General features: G+C 42.0%; 1 protein-coding gene across 1 annotated transcript in view; it reads right to left on the reverse strand.

Moving 5' to 3' along the window:
• SLC4A11 (solute carrier family 4 member 11) overlaps positions 1-13,914 on the reverse strand; it is a gene marked incomplete at its 5' end in the record, with an annotated part of 52,723 nt that extends 38,809 nt beyond the window's left edge. The window contains 5 exons of the mRNA XM_019615050.2: positions 6,567-6,648; positions 7,184-7,246; positions 7,868-8,099; positions 12,831-12,877; positions 13,881-13,914. Of these exons, the coding sequence (XP_019470595.2) occupies positions 6,567-6,648; positions 7,184-7,246; positions 7,868-8,099; positions 12,831-12,877; positions 13,881-13,914 (458 nt within the window). The remainder of the gene's footprint in view (positions 1-6,566; positions 6,649-7,183; positions 7,247-7,867; positions 8,100-12,830; positions 12,878-13,880) is intronic.
• Between the last annotated feature and the right edge of the window lie 376 nt (positions 13,915-14,290).

A 14,290-nucleotide genomic window follows, 5' to 3' on the forward strand; every position in this document is an offset into this window, starting at 1 on the left:
TATGAGGACAGTATTTCATATTTTCTATTTCCCTCTTACCAAGGCCTCTTAACCTCTTCCTGGTCAAATCATCTGAAGCAGCCTTGGAAGAGGAGGGGGTGGAAATAGAAATAATTTTTAAAAATCCAAACAGGTTTTAACATTAAGAATAAGTCTCTTTCTAAGTCATGGAAATAGAATGCAAGTTATCCTTTTTCCACTCGGCCTGCGGTTCAGAGGCTGCAGTTGGTCTCCAATACACTTCAGAATTGCAGCACTTTTTATCTTTCTTTTCAAAGGAAGAAATAAACACTAGTTTTCACAAGCAAACAAAAGCCTTCAGTAGCAATCCTGCTGCAGCTGGACAGCATACAAGATTATCATGGTTCAGGAAACCAATAGAACCAACGCATGAATTCTGCGCTAATAGGAAAGCCATCAAGTGACCTAACACCTTTATTCCTCTTACCTCACCTTCACCCATTGGAAGAAATGCACAAAAATGAATAGTTAATACATGCTGGAAAAAAAAAAGACCTTTTTTTGTCCTCTTCTCAGCGTTTTCAGACCTCAGTTGAAAAATGCTTTGGAAAGGATGGATTTCTGGACATTTTGTACATGACTGACAGTTGGACTTGTTGCTCTTGTACAGCTTTTCCCAATCATAATGATTAAATGATTCTATATCCATTCTGGAAATGGCCACAGTCAGATACTAGACACCCATTGCTCACAATGCTGTACCAACACTTTACAAACAAATCTTTCCTTACCATATCTATCAAGCAGCTCCCAGCATCTCAAGAAACTACTGAAGCCCAAAGCACAGCCAGAGATAGCATCCTACAGGCCAAGGGTTGATCACACCAGCAAATGGCCAACGGCCAGAAGTAGGGCAGGTTACCAAGGCATGCATGTGAACACATTTGCATGTGATACATAAGTGCAACTTATCATTACTTCCCAGTAATGCTGCTCAGCAGTACCTGTTTGTTTGCTCCACCACATTTGAGTGAATCTAAGAGCTGAAATCTTGCTAAAAAACTGAATTTCTGCTCCTACCTGAGGAGAAAAACTAAGTGTGTGGGATGCCTGCCTCCCCGGATATGATATGTGAAATCATGTTGCAATAAAGTTATTTGAAGAAATAAATATTATATAGGGCTATAATTAAGCTAGCTACTTGTTCTTCAGATTAAATGTCACAGCTACTGTTCTCCCTCAACCGGCAGTAAGATGCTTGAGCTCGACGAAAGGTGCCTTAAGTTGCACTAAAAGAGGTTCAAGTTAGATATTAAGGAAAAATTCATCCTGGAAAAAGCAGTCAGGCATTGGAATAGACTGCCCAGGGAAGTCATCAGCCACCCAGGTGGTGTCATCATCCCTGCAGGTGTTCAAGAACCATGGAGATGTGGCACTTGGGGACGTGATCAGTGGGCATGGTGGGGATGGGTTGGGATTGGATTTGATGATCTCAGATGTCTTTTCCAACCTTAGTGATTTAATAAAACCAGAATCAAAGCTACCCAACTGAAATCCAGCTGTTTCTTTGTCTAGCACTTGCTGTTCCCACTTCTTTGTTTTAATTCTGTAAGTCAGACAAAACGAACACAATCTGGAATCCTTTCTAGAACTGTGCAAAAATACTTGTAAAGAAAATAAAGAAAGTCTATTTGGCTCACATGAAGTTACCTTAAGCTGTGCAAATTCATAAGTAAAACTGTGCAGTTCAGGCTAAAAAAAAGTCACTTGAGTAGCACTTGAGTAAATTTCCACTTAAAGAGAGATATTTGGACAGTAAACAGCCAAAACTCCTCCAGAAGCCTGAGGACTGGCAAGACATTTTCAGCTGACTAAATCAAGTATGGTTTGGCCAAAGCCTCCAAGTTGCTTTCTGGTTTGAGTTGAGCTAAATGCGATTCTTTTCTGGTTTGGTCAACAAGCAGAAAAACTTATTTTCAACCCATTATTACTCACATAAGGAAACATGTGGTTATGATTTAATGAGATGCCAGGTTGCGTTCTCAGCATTTTCATCATTATTCTCCAATAATTGAGCTTATAAAAAAAGGCCATTTAAATTATAGCTCAAATTCCTGCTTCACTGTCCTCCTCTTTCCAGGTTGCATATCTTGCAGCACACAACATGGCACTTGAATGGTGAGAACTGGCAGCATTCCACCAAAATCACCAATATACAAAGTCACACGTTCTGCCCTATGCCCAAGATGTTATCAGATTAATAATATCTCACAGAGAAGTCATAAAATGGGTCAAACTATGGAGACCCAAGAGAAACAAAAAGCTGGGCAAGAAAGGAAGTCATTTTAGAAAGAAATTATCCCCTGCAGTAAGAAAAAATGCCCAGTAGAGGTAATCAGCTAGCCAACCTTTTCCTGTCCCAGTGCAGAACAATAGTGACACTGCCTGTTCTCATCCACTGCAAATAAATCATTGGCAAAGCAGCTCCAGGCACAGGGCTTTCAAAAGGCAGAATTTACAAGCGAGGAATGGAACTGCAACCAGCAGGCCAGCTCACCAGCAGTTTGGCACTGGGACGGTTCGGAAGTACAGAGCAAAATCACTGCAGGATGAGTATTATTTCTGAGCGACAAATGCACTGTGCTCTAGAAAGACACATCCTCTCTAGTGGTTCATCTCTAGGGGAGTTAGGGAGAAAGCATTTCCTACAGGACAGCGCAGCGGAATCCACCCCTTCCTCCCTGAACACACTTGTAGGCACTAAGATTTGTCATTCTTCTTGTCAACAGCTCTCCTTCAAGACTCAAACTCCCAGTGAAGGGTTTGGATTTTACAAATCCCTTCAATAACACAGCACGCACGGGAGTTTTGACTCTAACACACCAACAAGGGCAGCTATAGGTACACTAAAAATCACTACTTTGAACCCAAGCAACATTTAAAGATGACTGCTTTGAAGTTTGGGGGAAAGGTCCATGTTTCCAGAACTCAAAGTCCAGTTAAGTTCAACAGCTGCCTTGTTTGATATCCAAAATAACCTCAAGCTACTAAGTTTTGAAAGGCTACCTGGTATTTTGAATTGCCCTCCTCATAGGGATTTTTGCAGTAAGGTTATATGAGAATAAACAATTTTATAGCAGCGTGAGACGCAAGCCATTGCATCTTCAGTTGCAGAGAGGCTTCTTCCCTGGCTTTACCTGTTCAAACAGCTCTAGCAAATCAGTTGAATGCACTAAAATTAAGCCCTTCACCAACTGGCACGCCAAATCAAACCAAATTCCAAACCAACCAAAGGAAATAGCTCTTCATTTACTCAATACAGACTACAAAGCAGCCCCCGGTTTCATGTTTATTTTTTAAAGGATTCGTTTCTGGAAAGCAGAAATTATATTCATCTCCCGGCAAGAAGAGTATTGCCTGGAGGTGGTACTGCCTGATGAGTTCCACTCTGCTCAGGCAGCATTTGTTCAATAATGCATCAGCTGGCATTTCTCATGGAGGACACCAGCAGTTAACTGGCAATGACTGCAATACCCTTAGAATTACAGGTTCTACATCGCATCCCAGGAAACAAAAATGTTGGGCATTCACACCTCCACTTGTCACATGATAAGGGCAGTAATTGGGCTTGATAAGACATATTTGTGATCAAAGCCACTTTTCCATACAGTGCCTGCTGGAAAAGGAGGGCTATCCTTAGACTTTCTGAACCATGAAGTTTGGCAAGACTAAACCAACAGCTCTTATATTGGCTTCTTCCCCCTCTAAACATGCAAAGCACCTACTTTACCTCTTCCAGACTCTGGATCACAGTGAATTCAGCTGGTTCCTAGAAAAAGCAGAGGTTCTACCCAGCAGTACATGTACCTGCTGCAATCATTGCTTGCTGGAAGAATATCATAGTGTCTCCACAAGCTCCTACTAAAAGCAGAGCTTCCTCATGTCAAATGACCAATTAAACACGATGGACGGAGCACTGGGCAGCCTGCCCTAGTGTTTGATTTAGTGGTTGGCAACCCTGGGCAGGGGAGAGTTGGAACCAGGCAATCTTTGAGGTTCCTCCCAACTCAATTCATTCTACAATTTTATGATAGACAAAAACTTAGCTATCTTCACTTCTCTGCAGGTGAGCATCACTTGCTAGTGGGGCATGCGGCCCTGCATTGCTCTCAGCTACACAGCATTTTAACGAAGGAATCCCAAGGTTTCCATGTGCACACATACCCTGGGTAAGGCTGTGGTGAGAACAGTTATAGGTAATTCTTCAAATAAATAAAATCTCTGAAGTCTACTGTAAATCAGAAGTCAGTTCTTTCCCTGGACCTCACTGTAGCATTCAAACCTTGAGATCTTCAGTTCCAACAGCTTATTCTGTCCCGTGGATGTGGCCCAGGCTCAGACAGTACTTCTGACCTTGCTAGTGGTTCAACAGACCTGAAGCTGCCAGGAGAGCATCAAATTGCAGCAGAAGCAGAATAGCTTCTTTGCCCTAGGTTTTCCCCACTTCTCTTCTCCCTGAGGTTTGAATGAAAGGGAAGAACACGCCCTCATTCCAACAAGAGGAGAATGGAAGCAAGTTTTTGTGTCCATGAAGTATACTGCTCTGAAGAACTCACTGAAAATCCCAAAAAGCATTTTTCTTCAGGAATATTTCGACATGGTACTTCTGCATTGCATTTGAGGAGAAAAAGTACAACTAAAGCTCTATCTCTGAGCTGCTCCTCCTCATTAATATAATCTTATTATGATACCCAAACTCCTTCCATTTGCTAGGAAGAAAAAGCTAAGGTGCACAGAAAACAGCAGAGCTAATTTAAATCTGTACTCTTTGTTAAATTTAAGTGCAATATAAAACAGTAAAAAGCTATCTTAGATTCTTCCCACTCACACAGGGAAAAAAACATCAAATTCCTTTTACTTTAGAGTTTGCAATGTTGTTTTGCAATCTGACTTCAAGAAAAACGTAAGGTCTAAAAATATCATTCTCAATCCATTGCACAATAGCTACAGCAGCAATACAGTGCAATAATTATATAATTACAGTTAAGAACTCATCACTGCTTTCCCACCACTTTCTTCTCCCTCTTCAGAGTAACAAAAAGAAGAAACAAGAAAGTTTTGCACAAGACACCTTCAGGCTGTAAGCTTGTTTTTCAGATCATGTCTTGTCATGGATATATTCAAACTTTTGACTCACTTTCTACAGAAATACTGATCCTACCCTTTTCAGCTCTGTGTATATCATCACAGCATTCATATCATGACCTCTACAAGTGCTTTGTTATCAAGTCAGTGCTCTCTAAAGCTTTACACAGAGCCACATCACATGCCATAGTAGGAACTCCCACCTCTGCTCTCCCTGAAGTTGCATGCACATTCCCTATCATATCTGTGGTATGACACAGAAACAAACTGCTCAGAATCCCTCTATGTTGAATCATAGAATGACCATTTTTGCTATATGAACTCATCTCCCCTCTTGAGAAAACTACTCTGTGCATCCCAGGAATAAGAGTAGAGGCTGACAGTAGTACACATAGCACAGACATTATCCAATTGACTTGCTCCATAGGACAGACACCTCTGACATGCAGGAGTTCTCTTTTGTAAGTGATTAAAAAATTAAAAACGACAACATCTATCTCCAAGGCAGAATAGTCTACATTTCTTCCAGCTGTAAGCAGAAACACTGCTAGGAGAAGGAAAGCTATTGTGACAGCTGTCCTACAAACCAGTTGTGAATTTTGCTACATGTTTGTACTCCTTGAGAGCCTGTAGGATGTATACAACATAGGTTAACCCCATTCCCAGATAAATGACCTGGATATCTCATGACAGCTTGACTAGAGATTACATATGAATACAGAAACAGAGAGGTTGAAGTTAGATTGCTTCAGTTAGCTCAGTGACTCTAGCATTTCTCTGTGAAGGGACAGTTTGGCTCACCCTACATGCTTGACTATGGGGTAATGATTTGAAAAACCAAGCAACCTAGCTTCAGTCAAGTGGAAACTGGGGTGAAGTCATCCTGGCTTCTAAATCCTAAGTGACAAAGCCCTTACTGCCTTATGGGGCTGCTCCAATGTTTAGCAGTGTTGACAGTGTCTGAATTAATTGCCAACAAACAATCAGTGTCTGAATAGTGTCTGAATTTCTGAATTCAATTTCTAGTTGCAAGGTTTTGATGTTTGCAAAGGGCTTAAGAAGTCTTTCAGTACAAGGTCACAGATTTTGGCAGTCAAAGTAGTCCATGATCAAGTTCATTTGTCCTTTTTTCAAGAGCTCCTAATTAACATCCGTAGTAATTAGAATAATCGGGCTCTGAGTTTTTTCAGCATTGTTTGTTAACCTCAGATTTAGACAGCATCCAGCAATTTAATGCTTTGTGGAGATTATGGTCACTCTGCCCAAATTGCTGCTTGCAATTCGTTTGTAAATGAGCCCAATGCTCAGAGAGCCCACCAGGTCAGGACAGATGGTCAGAGAAGGCCTCACCATCTCAACTTAAAGAGCGTATTCTCAACTGCTATTCCTCTCTGCAGTAGGAATAGTTGCAAGTCTTGAGTAACCTGCATATTCTAATAAGCAACAACCCAGGTACTTACATGATGCAGAGCCAGGACTGCTGATACTGCACCCCTGTGACTGTCGCTGTGACCCCTTGAATTGTATCTGATAAGAGGTGAACTAGGGGAGAAGAAAAGAAATGTTACAAGCTTGTTCACATTCGCATGCAACTACAAATTACATTTCCTTTCAAACTGAAGCTAAATGCTAATACCAAGCATATTTAGCTGCATACTGGATGGATGCAAGGATTGGGGATGACAATAGGAAGAAGTGGAAACATTTGAATTGATGCCTTTGAATTCTGCCTTAAACTATTTGCAGCTTGAAGAGGCAGCTGTTTTCTCCCTCTAACATCGTTCTACCACAATATTAAGTTATTAGAATAGCATTATTCAATACACACAGGACTAGAAGAGACTTCATCTTCCAACTCCCATGCCCTCTCTCCTCTCTTTGCAAGTATTGTTCTCTCAGATTGTTTGATGGCACCACCTAGGTTGTTTTTTTTTTATTGGCAGAAAGCCTAAATTCAAGATATAAATGCAAAGCACTAAGACAGGCAGCAAAAAGTAACCAAAGCATGAACATGCTTACTACATGCTCAGAACTTGACATATCTGTTAAATAAATTCACTCAGGCTGTGACAGTTACATTTGAGATGCGATGTACATGTTTGTATATTCATTCCTGTTGGCTCTGAAACGTCATGGATGCCTACAGAGAAACAACGCTTAGTTAAGCTTCTTTACATCTTGGGCTAAAAGGCAGTGTTTTAGACTGTGCTATGACATTCACTGGTAGATAAGGGGACATTTAAGCCAGTGTTTCTAAGTCTACCCCATTTTTGACTTTCTAGAGTAAACCAATGGAACTCTTGCCCTTTTTAGTGAGCTAGGGTCAATGTGAAGGCTCAGCCTTCCCCAAAAAACTGCTCATTCAACTCAGAATTCCTCAGCCTGTGTGAATTCAGCTGGAGAATCACAAGGCAAAGGAGCCACTTCTGAAGGGACACCAGAAAGCATCTCCCTGCAGAAGAACACCTGACACTTTTCTAAGGACAATCACTCCTAATGTGATTGTCCAACTGACAGGAAATTTCAGTGCTGGAGACCTCTCCCTCAGGAGAACATTAGTGCATCTAAATGGAACAGTGACAAAACTCCACTTAAACAAAACTTTGGAGATGAGGCCCTTCAGCCTAGCCAACCAAAATAACCCCCAGCACTGCACGCAACACGCAAATTTGGGAAGCATGCATTAGTGAGTGGTCAACACGCCACCAATTTAAAGGTGGACTAATAACTGTTATTTGGAAGCTAATCAAGTATGGATTACCATTCCCTTCTCGTGGGGTCCCTGAATCCGTGAATAAAGTGCTCATGATTTTTTCAAAGTTACAGCTTGGCTCCGTGTTCTCGGGGTCTTCAGCAAAATGTTTCAGCATCTCTCGAAGGACATCATCCAAAGAGGTGGCTGTTTCATCAAGGATGATGCTGGCTCTGGCCAAGAACCCATCCAGGTCTCTGTGGGCTCTGACTTCTTCCTCAAAATTCTTTAATTTCAGGTACTGTATTAAAAAGAGGTCAGAGCATTAGATAGCTGTACCAATACCAGACAAAGGAGTAAGGTTTTGTAGTTTACAAAGACAGCAGCTTTTTCTGATATTACTGTCAACAAACCAGAATCACTTTTTTCAGATCAATTGCAAAAGTAGTTTTTTATATTGTTAATGCATTAAAAGGCAATTTTGAGGCTTATGCTAATTGAGTCTCCATGGGTGATTGCCTGGTCACAGTTTCCACCCTGATGTTGAACGCAGTGATGAATAAATAAACCAATTTCATTTCCTAAGATAAAAGATAGCATGCTTATGGTAGCATCTTAAGCCTCCTTCTGGTTTAAACAATTCAACATGTTTGCAATGACATGGGCAAAGCTGTCAGAAAGAAATTAACTCCCAGTTCAGCAGAGTGAAGAACTGCCAGTGTGAATCTCTGGGCATCCTATGTCAGCTCTTCCCAAAGAGCCATCTCTCCAAGTCCTCCTAATTCAGGAGCTTGGAGAGGGAGATGAGGAAATCCCATGCAGCCCAGTGTCTTTTTATTCTTCCTAAATTCTTACTGTTCTCACAAGGAAGTTTTCTTCCTCTCTACATAACATTTAGCTTTGAATCAGTGTGTGAGAGGAGGAAAACCAGATGGCAAGAAAAGGCCAGTACTGCCTCAACTCTGCTGGTTCTGTCTGTTGTCCCAGTCAGACTTGTAGACCTTGAAATGGAAGAAACAACCACGCTATATTACAGAAGCTCAATTCCTTTCTTCATTTGTCAGGTATGACATTTGTTAATTGAATTATCAAACTGCAGATTTGTTGTTCCCATTTCACAGTTCTTAGAAATCCACGCACGCAGTTAACGCTCTCAGTAGTGAGTCAAGAACTGACAGTCCTGTCCTATCCTTCAACAGCTTGAGATAAAACAAGGAAATAGGACTTGCATTTCATTATATGGATCTTCCATCCCACAGGAAGCTAGACAAGACGTTACAAGTCCGCAGACTGAATTTTAAAGATGCATTTAAGCCTAGAACTCCCCTTAAACTCAGTAAGATATACACTACAAATTACTTTAATAAAACTGAAACCATGCTGCCTCCACAACAAAGACCGTGGCTCATTGCCCCCCCATTATAGGGACCACTATAGTGCTTGAGTCATAGATCCCTTCCTCTCACACATACCCACTCCACCTTTTCCATTTATAGCCTAGACGCTAAGAAAAATGCTAATATCTCACTAATTACTGTAATTATCACAGCAACTATCAAGTTGTCAGTACACATCCATTGCAATTAACACTGTTTTACTTTGCATCAATCATTTCTTACACAGCCTTGGAGAACTGAGGCTGAGGATTCTCTGAAGGATTTCATTGCCACCCCCGAGGCTTTACTTCCATCTGCTCGTAGGAGAGGAGATAGTGACACAGCTCTGTCACCATCCCACCTAAGGTAGGAGGTGGTAGAACTGCAAGTGGCCAATCCATCTTAGGCTATCGCTGCATGAAAGCAGGTTAAACACCTATCACCACCTGTAATATTTGTGCCCATGAGTTCACCAGGTGACCAGAACTTCTCTCAAAGGTGTCCTGTTCCGGCTTGTTTGGCACAGAGTCCAACCTAGGATGGATGTTCAAACAGTGGAGAGATTAAACAGTCTACAGAGGATTTAGAGAAGGTTCTAGCTGGATTTATTGAAACAGCTCTTTCCCTAAAAAGTGGTCAGGCACTGGCACAGACAGGTGGTGGAGTCACTGTCCCTGGAGGTGTCCAAGGACCATGGGGATGGGGCACTTGCAGCCACAGTCAGTGGACATGGTGGGGATGGGTTGGGGTTGGACTCGGTGGTTTCAGGTCTCTTCCAGCCTTCTGGATTTTGATTTAACAAAAATGGAAGAATATGGAACAAAGGAAGTATCAAGAAAGTTAAATTGGAATGCTGCAGAATCAAGATGATCTCAAGAAAGCAAAAGTGGTTTTATGTCATCAATTTCTCACATGCTTAAAAGAAGTCAGCAGCAGCAGAACGATGAAGCAAGAAGTTGGCTGATAGATAACAAATGAATCAGAGGCATTCAGCAGATGGCTATTATCTGCCCACATCACGTCAATCAATGCCTATCCTCCACTGATCTGCACAGGACAGCAGCATTTGCTTGTTGTGTTAGGACAGCAGTGTCAGCAGCTTTGATACAAGTCATGAGGATTCAACTCAAATGCAAGATCTTGCACCTGGGTCGAGGCAATCGTCACTACAAGCTTGGGGATGAAAGGATTGAGCACAGCCCTGCCAAAAAAGACTTGGGGGTACTGGTGGATAGGAAGGGGGACATGAGTCAGCCCAGAAAGCCCAGGCTTTTAGCAGGGTCTGTGGTGATAGAACAAGGGGGAAAATGATTCAAGCTTAAAGAAGGTAGATGTAAGTTGGATATAAGGAAAGTTTTTACAATGAGGATGGTGAGGCACTGGGACAGGTTGCCCAGAGATGTGGTTGATGCCCTTTCCCTGGAGACTTTCAAGGTGAGACTGGATCAGACCCTGGGCAGCCTGATCTAGCTGAACTGTCCCTGTTCACTGCAGGAGAGATAGACAAGATGACCTTCAGAGATCTCTTCCAACTTTAAGGATTCTTTGATTCTATAACTCCAGCTCTGCAACAATCTTCCACTTATGCCTTCTGTAAATAATTTTCCATACCTCAGCCCTGCTTTATTCCCCTGCTCCTGTTCTATTATGTGAAATAAACACAATAACTACCCCTATTACCACTCCTATAACACCGAGTAAGATATACACACAGAACACTGCAAGGTAGCATGCCACCATGAGAAGATACAAATACATTGCTCACCAGCTGAGACAAACCAAGAGCAAATTAGTTGAATTGCTGGTACAGCAACACCTCAGAGATAGCTCAAACAGAACCTGTTCCAGTCAGGACACCCACTGTTTTGAAGAGAAATTAATGACTACTCCTTCACAAATATTTTTAGCCAGACAGTCAAGTCACACCAGGATACTGCATGCTGGAAACTTCCTAGCAAGAAACTCAAGACAGCTACTCAATAGTCTTTTTAATAGTATGTGTATCCCTATTTGCAAAGCTGTACAGTGCATCATAGCAAGAAGAGAGGCTGTCATGCTTCAGGAATAAGAATGCATTAAACAGCCTCCCCTAACATCACACAAGCAGGACCCTTGGCCAACATCCATTAGACCAATCCATGCAAAACAAAGCTTTCAACACTCATCAAGAACATCCAAAATCAACGTCATCTCTGCTGGCCTGCTGCTCCATAGACAAAGCCCACTTACAGAGGCTGCAAAAACCTCAGGAGAAGGTGTTCCCCAAAACCACATTGTCCTGAGCACAGTTCCACCTCTGCTGCTGCCAGATACTCACAGATGTTTCCTCAGAAGCATACTGAGATGGTGATTAAGTAGTTCAGACTGTGAGCAGATTCCCTACACGCCCATCAAGGGACATACCAAACTCGTCCAAGACATGCATTGCCTTTCCAGCACTCCTCAAAGGAGGCAAGAACCACAGACTATCACCAGATAACAGGGACAGTCCTGAAGAGAAATGTCTCTCTACACATAAAACATCTGACTAAACCCTTTTTCTTCTAGTGATGCTTTCTCCTGTGACCCAGGACCCAAATTCCTCTATATTTGAAGCACAACAATTTTACTTGCCCTCTATGGCATTTTTTTCCTCTAGCCTTACTAAAGCATGCTATCCCCTCTGGTATTTGTTGCTTACAGCACACTAAAACGCTCATGCGTGAACTACAGGCCAGAATTGCAAGAATCCTACAGCTCTGAAGAAAAACACTGGAAGACAAGATACTTTGAGCTTCCAACTATTTCTTATCAGAAGCAGATCCTGCATTTGGACTTTGAATTTTCTAATTAAGTGATCAAGTTCTTAGGTTACTTTCAGTCAAGTGCAACCAGCTCACAGCAGCTTAGGCAGTTGTATTAGATGAGACAAATTAAACAAGCCTGTAATATTAAATTGACCAACATCAACGATGTTACAAGTTTACACAGCCAGTCCCTCCAGCCCAGGTGGGACAAGAGATGACAGCCTAAAGCACCACAGGTCATGCTTCAGCCCCAAAGATCAAGACTGCAAGTGATATTAAATATCAGTTCATTTCCTCTCTGCATACTTTGTGCTTTCATAGTTGGAGGTCTGCAGTAACACAGCCTATGGGAGGTTTCTCATGTTTCTGCCTTATCATTATCAAGTTACTGTCTCAAGAGTAAACTAAACACTGTTTCCCAATTGTCCTCCTAAATGGAGTGTTTCCATGTATTTCACTCCTGCTGAACCTCGTGGAGGCAGATCTGATTAGTGGGAATAAACAGGAAATCAAGTCACAGCAGTGCCTATGGGGTGTTTGTGCTTTCAGCTGGAAAGGAACTAAGCAGCCTGAGTCTCTGTGGTGTATGCTTGGATCCCTTCGCAGGCAGCTGCAGAAGAGAAAGTGATGAATTAACATGTCAAGGAATTGTCTGGGACAAAACACAGTGAAACAATTACAGATAAATTGTTTGGAGAACAAGCAGCACATTGGTTTTGTATTCTTAAATGAAGACTGAGGAATTTAGGGAAGAAGGTATTGATATATCCTGCTCTGGCCAGTAAAAACCATCTCCCCACTCCCACAGTGTGCTTCAAAATCCTTTTTTCTGCTTCTCGATGAAGTCTATCACCCAGAATCCCTACTTACCTTCCTCGATGTGTGTAGTAACACGCAGCCAGCACTTTCATTTTCAGCTGGAAAAGAAAAAAGTTAAACAGTGTTACTATCACAGGCATCTGACAGGCAGCACAAGGCTCAGGACAAGGTGAAGTATCACTCCTGGCAGACAGAGGACTATATCTAGAGAAGAAGTAGAGATTCAATTTTCACAACATTTCCCATTTAGGAAATATAAACCAAGTGCAGAAGCAGCCTTTTACCAGTCTAATCAGCCACAATTTGAGTCTTGTAGCTTTCTGTTTTGTTTTTCCAATTCCCTATGTATTTTTACCCTTTACTACCCAACCCCCCTCCCTGCTGCTCCCCCCCCAAACCTAATTCTTAATACTTTAGGTAATCATTTAATCCCATGCATCGCTGCTTGATAGATTGAGGCTAAGATTTCATGAGTCACACTCGTTTGGAAACCATTCTTGTCCTCGTTAAAAAGTCAACAATAACACCCAGGCACTTCCAAGGGAGCAGGCTGTGAGAGATCACACGCAGTGACTCGAGGATGAGCACATTAGTGTCCCATCAACTCACCACTCTACCTCCATAAATCAAAGCATAAAGCAACAGAGCTCTTGAGAAAGAAAACTGCTGTTTAGAGACTATTAGCTGTCACTCACTATGAAGTTGAGCTGCAGGGACAGAGGTGTCCAAGAGTTCCTGGTTCAAAAAAATAGTGTTAACATTGTCTTAGGGTGTCTACGAAGCAGATTTTGTGATATAAACTAAAAAACAAATGAAATCCCATTGTTTTTGCCATGCCCCCCTCTCTTCGTTGCCTGCAGCATTACAAACACTGCAGGTGTTGTTCATCCTTCTCCCTCAAAACCTTCACCTTCCAGCTCTTCAAAAGAAACCACAAGATTGTGCAGCTACTGAAATTATGAACAGTTCTTGTTCAAATAAGCATAGTGACATGGAAAAAAACTACAAGACCAAAAAACCTTTCCAGAGCCAAGCTGTGGAAAAGTACAGGGATGTAATAGAATTGCACACATTCATGGGACATTTGTTACTTCTACATACCTGATTTTCCAGGTCTCAGCTTCTCAGAACTGCTTCAATCCCACTCCACAGGATGACCCCACTACAAGCTCAGCCCTGCTGCCCTCTGTACTCAGCATATTGAGTGTTGTGTAGGGCCCCAAAATAGGGCCCTACACTACAACATAGATATTGAGAACCTGGAGTGTGTCCAAAGAAGGGCAACGGAGCTGCAAAGGGTCTGGAGCACAGCTCTTATGGGAACAACTGAGGGAACTGGGATGGGTCAGCCTGAAGAAGAGGAGATTCAGGGGAGACCTTATGATGTCCTACAACTGCCTGAAATGAGACTACAGTGAGATGGGAGTCAGTCTCTGCCTCCAAGTAAGTTATAGTGACAGAGATGATGTATTTACTTTGCATCAAAAGTGATATTCAGATTTAAATGGTTA

This window comes from Meleagris gallopavo, chromosome 4 (genome assembly GCF_000146605.3).
Source record: "Meleagris gallopavo isolate NT-WF06-2002-E0010 breed Aviagen turkey brand Nicholas breeding stock chromosome 4, Turkey_5.1, whole genome shotgun sequence".
Taxonomy (NCBI): domain Eukaryota; kingdom Metazoa; phylum Chordata; class Aves; order Galliformes; family Phasianidae; genus Meleagris; species Meleagris gallopavo.